This window comes from Prionailurus bengalensis, chromosome A1, assembly GCF_016509475.1.
Source record: "Prionailurus bengalensis isolate Pbe53 chromosome A1, Fcat_Pben_1.1_paternal_pri, whole genome shotgun sequence".
Classification (NCBI taxonomy): domain Eukaryota; kingdom Metazoa; phylum Chordata; class Mammalia; order Carnivora; family Felidae; genus Prionailurus; species Prionailurus bengalensis.
The window spans coordinates 82,573,114-82,584,955 of NC_057343.1; the positions used below are offsets into that span (position 1 = coordinate 82,573,114).

At 63.6% G+C, this 11,842-nt stretch overlaps 1 protein-coding gene across 1 annotated transcript; it reads right to left on the reverse strand.

The window, feature by feature from the left end:
• Window positions 1-3,845: 3,845 nt before the first annotated feature.
• LOC122478867 (collagen alpha-1(I) chain-like) lies at window positions 3,846-11,706 on the reverse strand. The gene is made up of 3 exons (XM_043572624.1): window positions 10,208-11,706; window positions 6,593-8,244; window positions 3,846-5,722 (listed from the first exon to the last, which is right to left on the reverse strand). The coding sequence occupies exons 1-3, from the start codon at window positions 10,705-10,707 to the stop codon at window positions 3,846-3,848; spliced, it is 4,029 nt and encodes a 1,342-aa protein (XP_043428559.1). The 5' UTR covers window positions 10,708-11,706.
• Between the last annotated feature and the right edge of the window lie 136 nt (window positions 11,707-11,842).

The window sequence follows — 11,842 nt, forward strand, 5'->3', positions numbered from 1 at the left end:
ACCCCAGGCGGTTTTCAGTACTTCCAGCCCATTCAGTCTTTTTGTGGTGGGAGGTGCTGAGGACGGAGTCTAGCTGGTTCTCCTTCCCTCTGAGCCTGTCCGACAGGTTTCTGTCTGGGCTGCCTGGGGTGCGGAGAGGGAGCCTCTCTGCCTGGGGAAGGAAATGGGGATCAAACGTGCTCAGAGGCCCCGTGGGCAGCCGTGGGGTGGGAGGAAGTGGGACAGGAAAGGCCCCCTGGAGCATGCCAGCAGGACATGCCCTTTACTAGAACCCCAGAAAAGGAAGCATATTTACAGAAGCCGGTGTCTGTGCACAGCCCGCTGGGCGGGTTTCCCAGGAGCGCGTCTACACCTGGGAATGGGTTCCCCTCCCACAGCGAGTGTGAGGACTGGGTCGCAAGCTGAGAGGGCTGACAGAATTTGGGGCGATGGAAGAGTGCCCCTCCCCGCCCCCCCCCCCCCTCTGTCCTGGGCCGAGGTTTCTCCTGAGAGCTGTCACCATGACAGGAAAACCTTCTGGTGGCGCTGATGAGACTGTGGTCCTTCATGCAGGGGACCCGTGGCGTGAGTGTCTGTGCACCTCACACCGTGAGCCCCTCCTTACCCAGGAGGCCCAGGGATGAATGGGGCCCACGCCATTCTCACAGACGAGAGTGCAGGCCGAAGGGTAAGGTTCCATCCAGGCAGGCAGGGAACCCATGAAGGACATGTCCGGCAGTGAGGATGAGGATTGAGGGGCCCGCTGGTCAGCACCGAAGTGCCAGGCCACCCCTGTCATCCCGAGAGCTCCTGAAGCCACAGTTTCTCAGGGAAGGCCCTGGCTGACAGACGCTGGAAGGTCCAGCCAGACCCGCCCTTGTCTAAGAGACCATAAGGAAAGCATCCTTGGCAACACAGACATGACCCCATCCTGCCAGGAGATTTGTGATAGGCGACATATTTTATTTCTGTTTTTGAAATTATTTCCAAGTGAATAAAGTTACAAACACAACAAAATACAGTTAGTGGTTTTTTTCCCAACAAACCTATTTTAGAGGTTTGTATGCAAAAGAGAAAAAAGAGAACATTGAATTAAACGGCTGTGGGTTATCACACAATCACATAATTAAAAGATCATAACTCAAGTGGCAAAGGTGCTTTCATAAAAGACTAAGGAAGTGATGCTGAGTTTGTACAACCCTGACCGTTGGCATTCGTGGGTGGAGATCTGAGACACGAGAGCACTCCCGAGATTTTTCACCAACAGATACTTCCTGTGGGAGCCCCACCGACTGGGCTCCCAGATGGATGTGTAAACACAGAAGGAGCTGTAAAATCTGAAGCAGGCCTAGGCTTCTAGCCTCTAACTGTGCAGACATGCAGACCCCACCCTGTGGGCTAATAGGCTCACACAGAGACGGTTTCTTCCCCCTCTCCCGCCCCCGCCACCGTGGGTCTCATTTACAAAGCTCAAGGTCCGCTGGCCGCCAACCTTCTGCAAGGGGTGTTTCCACACGGGGTGCCTGCGGGCCTGCCTTTTGTGGAGGCAGCGGCCGTGTCCACCATGGAAACACCTGCGTCCGTGGGGTCCTTAGACTCCACAGTCTTCACATAACATGACCACATGCTGACCACCGAAAAGTACCCTCGGAAAATCACCCTCAACTGCAAGCTTCCCATAGGCAGGGGACCTGCGGCCGTATTTGGTGAATGGGGAGAGGGCCAACCCCCCACCCCGCAGGTCACAGACTCACCCCCCACCACTTGCCAGATGTTGGGAGGACCTGGGTGTATGACCTCCTTGAAGCTGCCATCTGGAGGAGATTCTGGTCGATTCTCCCACCACTTGGGCTGACACCACTCTGCGTTCTCCAGTGGACTTTCTGGTCTATTTAAAAATAGCACAATCCTACTCCTCGTTTTAAAAAGGGAACACTCGGTGAACATAGTATTTTTCTCTCCTCTGTCTGTCATCACATTCTTTGCCAAACGTGGTCTCAGCCCCACTTCTGAACAAAGTATGAAGAAGGAAGGGGCTGGTAAGCCAGGTGGTACCCGTCCAGCCCCCGCCAGATGCCTCTGCTGCCCAGGCACCCCCTGGGGTTGTGGCTCCAGGAAGCTAGCCGCAGATGAGGCTCAGCCTTCCCGAGACACCTGGGTCGGGGGCACTGGGCCCCCAGCAGGGGACACACCGTTCTGCGGCAGAGGACCCCAAGTTTGAGCCACACATGGCAGATGGGGCGTCGCCCAAGGGCCCCCTCACCCACGGTTGGGGTCCACACCCAGGAGCCCAGACACGGGCCGGGCAGCCCTGTGTGCACATTCACAACTGTCACACACCCTAGGTCCCGCTGCGGGGCCCTCCCGGTGCGCCCCCAGTGTGGTTCCTGCTCAACTGGGGGCCCCGCACCACCATCCAGGCCTGGCACATTCTGGCACCTGCTCAGGGCTTGTGGGCTCGGACACCCCAGCTGTGGAAGGTGCCACTCTGCGGCCTGGAACCCGATGGCCTGAGTGGGGGGCAGGAAGCGAGCCCACCCCAGGACAAAACACACCGTATGCCTCCTGCTTAGCCCTTTCAGAAGCTCCGCACACCTGTCATCTCAGGTGGCCCTGGGAGGAGGCGCCCCGCCCTGCACAGGATGAGCCTGGACAACCCAGTTCTCTCTGAGCACTTTCCCTGCACGGACATTGCAGGCAGAGGATCAGATCACGGCACGCATCAAGGAAGCTTCTACAGGACGGGTAGAGATGGTGTAGACGACTGCCCTGACAGGCAGCAAGCAGCAAGACGTGTCTGAGGAGCGGGAGCCCCCCATGAGGGGGGTCACGAGCATGGGGTGCGTGGGCCAGCGGGCACAGCCTTCCCCTGCTGTTGGCTCTCACGAGCTGCTTCATGGCCCAGAACACGTGCGCTGTGACTTTGAGAGTTCTAGACTGTACATGAGGTGTGACCCCAATCGTGGCTGTGCCTTAGAGACACTGAGGGAAAAGCAGCCCACAATAACAAGTTATCTTGAGGCAACGTGATTATCAGTGGTTTTTATTTCCTTCCTCCCACTTGTACACAGACTCAAATATTCTAGCCGCAAACGGATGGTCTCAGTGACCGGAAAGCAAGGAACAACACACAACGCCCCAGGCAGAGTGGCAAGACTCCTGTGTTCTCAGGACACAGCAGGACAGGCAGCTGGGGATAGGGGGGGATGCGGCCCTGTGGCCTCTCACTGTCCCCACCACTTGGTGCTGCAAGAACACCCCTGCAGGACTGCACATTTGAAAACAGTGCTGAACGCAAACTCCCATCCCTGTGCTCCGTCCCTTCCTGTGGGACAATGCGGGTGGTCTGTCCTGCTCTGGCCCCAAGGGCACATCGAGCCAAGCTGAGGGGGCAGTGCAGGGGGTGCTGGGCCAGTCAGGGGCCGCAGCCTGATGCCCGCCCTGTTGGTTGGTGTCTGCCGAGGACTCCACAACGGGAAAGGCGCCATCAAAGTCCGGGCCAGCCAGAGCCACCAACACAGGACAGGAGAGACACACACAAGGCTGAGCACCAAACCTTTAGTTAAAGAACTAAAACAACACAGCTCAACACAGAGACAGAAACATGTGCCTGGACGCCTTAAGCACAGTAAAGAAAGGGACGCTCAGGGACAAGCGTCTGGATGTCCTGAGGGCCTCCCTCAGCCACATGGTTCCAGAGTGCAGACTCCCCAGATTGGTCACCGGAGACTGAGAGGGACCGCCACACAGAGCCCTGCACGCACGTGTCCGAGGCCATGTGTTTGGAGGCAGGAAAACAGTCTAGAGCCTGGGTTAAGGTGTGGAAACCGAAGTGCCAGACGTGTCAGAGGTTTGGGGGCCTGGCCTCACTTCGGAAGCTCAAACGTGTCGCTGGCCCTGATGGCTGTGGGTCTGAAGGACAGATCGAAGGACCTCTGGTCGCTGAAGCTCTGGGCTCTATACTTTGCGAAGCGTGCCAGCCTTCTGTGGTGCTCATGCTCCACCGCACCTCTCCCTGCCGCAGGGGTGTGTGAGGGCCCCTCCTGGGCTGGGGCACGGGGAGCGGGCACCACGGAGCCCTGCGCTGGCTCGGGGCCGGAGGGCCACGGCCTTTCTCCCACCCGGTGTGGTGTTCCAGGCCCTCCCTGGCCGCCCCTGGGGCCCGGTCCCTGGGACATCCTGCTTGGATCTGTAGTGGCCACTGCTTCTGAGGAGATTTTGGGGGGGCCCACCGAGCTGTGGGACACCATCCTGCCAGCCTGGGCACTGTATCCCAAACGGGGGCTCTCTGCACGCCAAGCCTGCTGCCCCTGCAAACATTCTAGGCCCTTCTTGGGGTGTTGACCAGTCTCCATCTTGGTGGCCCCCATGTCCGGACCACTGCCCACCTGGACCCCCCAGGGCCGTTTCTGACCCTCTTCAGCAGCACATGACACAGGCTCCCGACCCCGGAGAGCTACCCCCTTCTCCAGGGGACCACCGAGCCTCATGGGCCCTGCGGCCCTCTCCTCCAGTGCCCCCAGGCCTGCCAGAGGTTGATGTGTGCCCCTGTCCTCCACTCCCTTTGGGACGCCAGACCTTAGGAGGGATGCAGGCGGCAGGTGCGCCTGGAGGTCTGGGCACTTTGGGGACACCTGGCCTGCCCGCTGCCCTTCTGCTGCCGCCCAAGAAGCCTCCGCACTGGGAGGCACCTGCTTTTCAGGCAGGATGCACTTGTCTTCCTTGCTCGGTTGGTTCTGGGGAGGCCCCACGCCAGCACTGCCCTGGGTCGTGGGGTGAGACCAGCCTGGAACTGTGGACAGGTCGCCCCCGCATAGGCTCCCGTGTCTGGCTGTGGCACCTCTGCCCCCTGCCCCTGTGCTAGCTTCGCTCTCCGCCGCAGCGCGCGTGCCCAAGGGGACCCCCGCCTCCGGCAGGGCCGCGGCCCGAGCCTCAGGGGTCCCCCCCGAGCCTCCACAGGCACCGCTCCCGGTTGCTCGGAGCCCGTGGTGCCTCCAGGACACGACTGGCACGGAACCGAGCGGGTGGCTGGCGGCCGGGGCACGAGCCTCTGCTGCGGGGCTGCAGTGCGGTGACGGGGGTCGGCTCTCTGCCTCCCGCACAGGCTTCCGCTGTCCAGCCACGACGTTTACCGGGCTCGGGGCGCTACCGGGCGCTGCCGCGGTGTGACTCTCCGCGGCCCCTGGGACCTCGGTACTCGGTTTGGGGCGTTCATTGAGGGAGGTGGGTCTGTCCCCACCCAGGCCGGTGCTGGAGCTCCCTGCGGCCCGCAGGCCGGACCGGGCTGAGCCCCTCCGTGGCGGCCCTCCGGGCTCTTGCTCGCGCAGGCCGTTCTCGTGCGCGGAGGCCGCGCTTTCGGACTTAGTCCCGCCGCGGCCGGGGGCCCAGTGGCCGTCCCCTCCCCACTGATTCTCCGAGGCCGTGGGATGATGCGATGGGGCGTCCTCGCCACGGGCGTGCCCGTCACCTGCTGCTGGCGACGGATGCTTCTGGCAGGCGGGCTCAGGCGCGTCCTGCCCCGCCGCTCCCTCAGGATGCCGGAGCCAAAGCGCGTTTCGGGCCGCAGCGCTGCGCGTGTTTTCCTTTCCCCGCGTGGGACTTTGCTGCGGACCAGCCGCTGACAGGTCCCGACCCACGCTGGCGGCGCCCCTTTCAGGCGAGACACTCAGGGTTTCCAGGGAGCCCTGCCGTGGCCCCGCCGACCCGCTGCGGCCGGCGCTGGCTGCTCTGGTGGCCTCGCTGCCTACCGGCGCGGGACAAGGCTCTGGAGAACTTGCAAGCCCACCCCAGCACCCGGCCCCGCCCCCACGCATGCCCCCGCCTACATCCCAGCTCTCGGCCACACGCCCGCTCCCAACTACGCCCACACGCCCGCCCCCAGCCCCACTCACAGCCCCGCCCACACAACCGCCCCCGGCCTCAATCCCGCCCCCAGCCCCGCCCCTCTCCCCACTCGCGACCCCGCCCCCAACCCCGCCCACACACCCACCCCCGACCCCAATCCCAGCCCCACTCACGACCCCGCCCACACGCCCGCCCCCAACCACATCCCCTCCCCTAACCCCACTCACGACCCCGCCCCCAACCCCGCCCACATCTCCGCCCCCGCTCACATGCCCGCCCCCAACCGCGCCCACACTCCCGCCCCCAATCCCGCCCACGTCCCCAGCCCCACTCACGACCCCGCCCACAACCCCGCCCTCGCCCACACGCCCGCCCCCAACCACATCCCCTCCCCTAACCCCACTCACGACCCCGCCCCCAACCCCGCCCACATCTCCGCCCCCGCTCACATACCCGCCCCCAACTGCGCCCACACTCCCGCCCCCAATCCCGCCCACGTCCCCGCCCCCAGACCCACTCACGACCCCGCCCCCAACCCCGCCCCCAGTCCCTCCCATGCCCATACCCCCTACCCCCCTCCAACCCGCGATCCCGACCCCGCCCATATCCCCGTCCCGGCTCACGCCTCCACCCCAGCCCCCAACTCCGCCCTCGCCCCCGCCCCCACTCACGCTCCTGCCCCCATTTACACTCCCACCCCAAGCCTTAGGCCCAACCCCAACCCGGCCCCCAGCCCCGCCCCCGCCCCCACTCACGCCCACACCCTCACCTCGGCCCCCGTCCCCGCTCTCTCCGCCGCCCATGCCCCCACCCCCATTCATGCCTCCTCCCCCACCCGCACCCCTGCCCGTACCCACATCCCCACCGCTCCGAAGACTAGAACCCTTGTCTCCACCACCTGGTGCCTTTGGCAGCGCGGCGGGAGGCGGCATTTCGTGCACGAGCGGCCGCCTGACTGTTATCTGGGGAGGCTCGGCGGCCGGCTGTGCGCGCCGCAGGGCCTGAACCGCGGGCACCGCAAGTGGCGGGACACGTCCCGCTACCTTCTGTTCCGGGAAAGTCTGCTGCACGGCGAACAGGGGATCTCGCTCCGAGCCTGGGGTCGCTACTTCTGTTTCATCCTCAGAACTGCAAACTGTCAGGGCCACCTCGGGGGCCACCCCTGCTTGCGCCCTCGGGGGCCCAGGCCACAGGCCCGCCCTGGCTCCCCCCGGCCCCCAGGTGTACTGTGCAGAGTCCCCTGCGGGAGGGTCCCCCATCCTGTCCTCTCTTGCTGCCCCAGCATGCCAAGGGCTGGCTGGTTTGAGTGGGGCCACCCTGGGCTCACAGCCAGGAAGGGCCTCACCCCTGTGGGAGGCAGAAGCGGGGTCTGGTTTGGAAACAGGCTTGGGCCCCATACCCAGGAACCCGGCTTCCAGACTGTCCCCAGGAGCCGTGGCACTGGGTGCTGGGGGCTGTTCGGGGTGCCCACCAGGCTGCCCCCATCCCACTGTTTTATTCTCCCTGGATGCCGCATCCCCTGCGCTGGACACGCGCACCCGGTCCGAGTGGCCGATTTTGGCGCAGTGGGACAGCCAGCTCCTGGGGCTGCAGACGACCGTGGCAATGTTGAAGGCCAGCACGGGCTCAGCGGTGCAGGCCAGGAAGCGGGCTAGTGGCGTCCGGATGCAGGTGCTGGCCATGGTGGCTGTGCAGAGCACACGGGCCTCCGGTCGGTGCGTCTTCCTCCTGCGCAGGCCCTTCTTCCTCCCCTCCGTGCGGAGCGGCAGCACGCTGGCCTCGGAGCAGAGACAGCCGCTTTGCTCAAACTTCGCCCGCAGCCTGGACAGGACAGAGCCCTTCTTGCTGGCCGGCTTTGGCAGGGGCCCTCTGGCAGCTTCCGGCTTCTCACACACGTTTTTCTCCTCTGCCGCCAAGAATATCTTCAGAATGTTCTTCACGGTGCCCTTTCCCCCGGTGGGGAGGCCATGCCGGGACTTCTCGTTGCACAGCAGCTCCCCATCCTGCCCCGTGCGGCCGGTTCCCTCCCGGGCCTTGTCCAGAAGTTTGTTGATGGTGGCGGTGACCAAGCTCCTGCTGGGGCCCTGCTTGTCCTTGAAGATCAGCCTCCCCACCTCCCGGGTCTTCTTGAGGCGGGGCTCTCGGCCAGTGCCCATGAACTTGGCCTGCAGCAACTGAAAGCATGTGGGCCGCCGGTGGGCATCCTGAGTATCCTGAGCGCGGCTGACCCTGCTCTCCCTGTGCTCTGACCCCCGGGTAGGAGGAGGCCCTGGGGGCCTGTCCTGGAGGTCAGTGATGTAGAGCAGCAGACTGCTGAGGATGGCACGGGCTGCAGGGTCACACGTCACACTGCTGACCTTCTTTCTCAGGGCTTGGGCATCAATGGGCTTCTTACCACCACAAATCTTGCCTCGCTTGGAGCTGTAGGAAAAAAGAAATCAATCGTCATAGATTTTAATCATCGTTTTTCCCACGGTGACTCCATCGAACATTTCAAACACCCCAAGAAGTCCAGGAGGAAGGACAGACAGAGGAGACTAGGAGACATGAGGGATGCCCATTGCCTCTCGGGCCGGTGTCCCCTGCCCACTCCTAACCCACTATCCCATCAAAGGCTTTGGGACGCTGGTGTTAAATAGCTCTGTGGCAGCACTTTGGAAAACTAATGTGCATGTGCAAAGTATTTGAGTTTTTTAAAAATGGAGATTTATGCTTGCACAAATAGGAAAAAAGCATAGAGAATTTATATTTTCTGTGGGGTTCTTGCATATCTAACTTTAATTATGGGAAATGAAACTAACACCACTGGTATATCCGACTCCCTCCCAGTGCTGAGTCCCTGAGAGCAATCTGGAAGACTGCAGGCCCCAGGCGGGATGAGGGTCCCCTGGAGCCAGAGGAAGTGGTCTTTGCTGCAGAGTGGGAGGTAGGCTGGGGCGCCGCTGAGGCCTGCATTCCTGAGCCCCCAGAGAAACCTTGAGGCTGAGGGCCCTGAGCCCCTGTCCCTTGCAGCCCTGTCCCCAGGAGATGCTTCTCAGCACCTCGGCCACAGTCCCCACACCTCAACCTAGCCACTGACAAGTCTGGGGTGTCTGGTCCTCGATGGGGCTTCTCTCTCCTGAGCAGCCTGGCACTGGAGGTCCCCCCCCCCCACCCCCAGCCCCGTGGGCACAGCCATTCCAACCTCTCCAAGTGGCTCCTCTGTGAAGACACACCCAGAATACAGCCCAGCCATTCCCAGGAGCCCACAAGGACGCAGAGCAGGGACCATGACACACTGCTGTTTATGACACCAAAGACTCAGAAACGTTCTAAGCATGCACCCCCCCGGGCTGCCCAAATTCGGGCATGGCCCCCGTGCAGCGAGAGCTCCGCCCACACAGGGCGGTGCTCACTGAGCTGCTAGAAACGCGGCTGCAGAGCTGTGTGTGGACTTGGGCCCAACCGTGTTGTCCGACTGAAACTGGATGGGAAGGTAACATACAAAAACTTTTCTTTTTGGCCTTTATATATTTCCCAGAAAGGAGCGCTCTGAAGGCAGAGGCCACACGCACACGTGCTTGTAAACAGCAGTCAGGAGCCTGGTGAGCCTGTGTGCCGGGGTCGCAGGTGGTCCATCAGGTGGCAGCCTGACCCCAGGCCGCGCTTGGGGCGCCGGTGCCTGGCAGCGGGTCCTCTCCAGGAACAAAACCTCGGGCACCTGCCCCCGCAGGCTCCCCAAACCCCCAGGTCACCTGGCTGCAGTCAGTTGGTGCCGAGCGGCCACTCTGCTGTTGTGGGACGCCAGAGGACTCGTGAGAGCAGAGTCCGGCAGCTCCACCGCCGTGTCTGACTCCGGCGGCTGCCAGGGGCCTGGGAACCTGCCTCTCCGGATGCCGCTGGCCCAGGCCTCCCCTTGCCAACGCCTGAGACAGTGGGGGCTCCTTCCTAGACTCAGACAGCTGTGGGCTTGGACAGCTGCCCTGGTGAGCCAGGCTCCTGAAACAAAACTGAAACCTGAACCCAGGCCCAGGCCAGAGGCCAGCCGGCTGGCCACAGGGGACAGGTGCTCAAAGCACCAGGGGAAGCCAGGCCACGGCTGCGCAGGTCCGGCGGCAGGAGCGAGGGGCTCTGGGGCATACTGGGAGCTGCGACCCCCAAGAAGGCGGTGTCCTCTCCGCGGGTGGGGCGCCCAGGACACCCACACCCCAGACCCCAGGATTAGGGGCCGCAGAACAGCAGGCCGACTCCAGTGTTGCTAGGGCGGCGTTTGGCCCCTCCTGTTCCCTCGGAGAAGGCCGGCAGTCTCCAGCCACGTGTGCCAGGGCCCAGCCGTGGCTTGCCCCACCCCCCGGGGGCCCCTCTCACTCTACCCTCTGCAAGGTCACCAGACACCTCGCTTTACCTGTGGAGGTAGGTTGTCAGAGGCCAGCTTGGGGCTTGGTGGTCCAGGCTTCCTCCAGAGCCCGCGAGCCTCCTCTCCCCGCCTTGCCAAGGCAGTCCCCCGAGTCCCAGACCCGCCGGGCCGCTCTGATCCACGCCGTGGGCATTGCAGCCTGGCGGGTAGCTCGGTTGGCGGCACCTTTTAGTTCGGCAGAGGCGCACCGACCTCGGGCGGCCCTGGGTCTCTTCACGGCCGATCAGCCTGAAGCCCCAGCCACTGTCCCCGCCACTGCCCCGGCTTAGCTCGCTCTGCCTGGTTCTCGCTGCCGCCCTGCAGGTACCCATGTGGAGGACGCTCGGGGGGCCCCACAGTGCAGGGGCCTCAGGGTCCGGCCGACACTGGATCTCCCGGGCACGTGACACAGGGCTGACACCCCTCCTCACACACACAGCCCACGGCCATCCGCCCCCATGTTCCTCTGCATCGCCAGCACACTGCGTGCGTGGATCCTGCGTCGGCATCGTGGGGACTCAGCTTCCGCTGTTTCCAGAATGGGGGGCAGGCGGGGACGGGCTCCTGCTGTGGGCGAGGTGTGGCTCTGCCTCTGCACCCACATCTGGTGCCGTCCATGCTTGTGCCCCTCCTTCAGGGACCCTGTCCACCCTCTGAGGACGCGGGGAGCCCGGCCCCACCGGAGCCCGCTCTGCACTCCAAGCAGGACCCCAGGCCGAGCGACCCCGGCCCGTCTGCGTGGTGCCCCGTGAGCGTCTGCGAGGGGTCCACGTCTGGCTCCGAGCCCGACGCCGGCAGGGCCTCGGTCAGTGCTGAAGAACTCCATGCTGCGGCCAAGAGACCGCCTGTTACTGTCACCGTACGCTTCCGTCAGTGGGCCTTGAGTGGCCCCTCGGGGAACAGTGGCCTCCGCAGTGCCTGCCACCTGCACCCCATGCAGGGGCCTCTGGGCCCAGGAGGGGCCTGGTGGGGGTGTGGAGATGAGGCCCTTCTGGCCGTGCCAGCCACCCCCTGCTTGGCCTTTCCGGTCACCTTCGTGACTGCAGGTTGAGTCACTCGATGGCTGAAATAGCTCTGGGGACATTCTGACATGTGAGCACAGCCCCCTGAGGACCTGCCATGTGGCCTCCTCTGCCCCTCCACGTTCCCTGCCTCCGGGTGCTGTGACCCCACAGTCCAACAGAAAGATGGAGAATTGGGCTGGCATCAGGTTTGTGCCAACTTCCCATCTGAACCCAAGGCGGCTCTGGAAGGGGGTCAGAGTGACAGAAAGCTGGATGTGGACCGCGCCCTATTTCTCTGCCATTGGCCTGCAGGCACCGGGGTCACCGGACGCCTCCCTCCAAGATCTCCAACCCAGGGGGTGCGGATGGCCCCTCCGTGCTGGGAGGCGCCTTCATGACAGCAGGTGCGGGCTCCAGCCCAGGGCTTCTGGCCATACCACGTTTGCACGTTCTCATGCTGACCGTGTCATCCAGGCGCCACTTGGCCTCTTGCTAAGCTCCAGCCCCCTGTACTCATTACAGCTGGCTTTTACCTACCAGCCCCCACCCCACCCCACCCCCCCGGCAGGGCTGCGACCAGCTTCCTGCTTCCACTGCCACCTAAGAACGGTTTTCACTCCCAGAGATCCAAGACGTACAG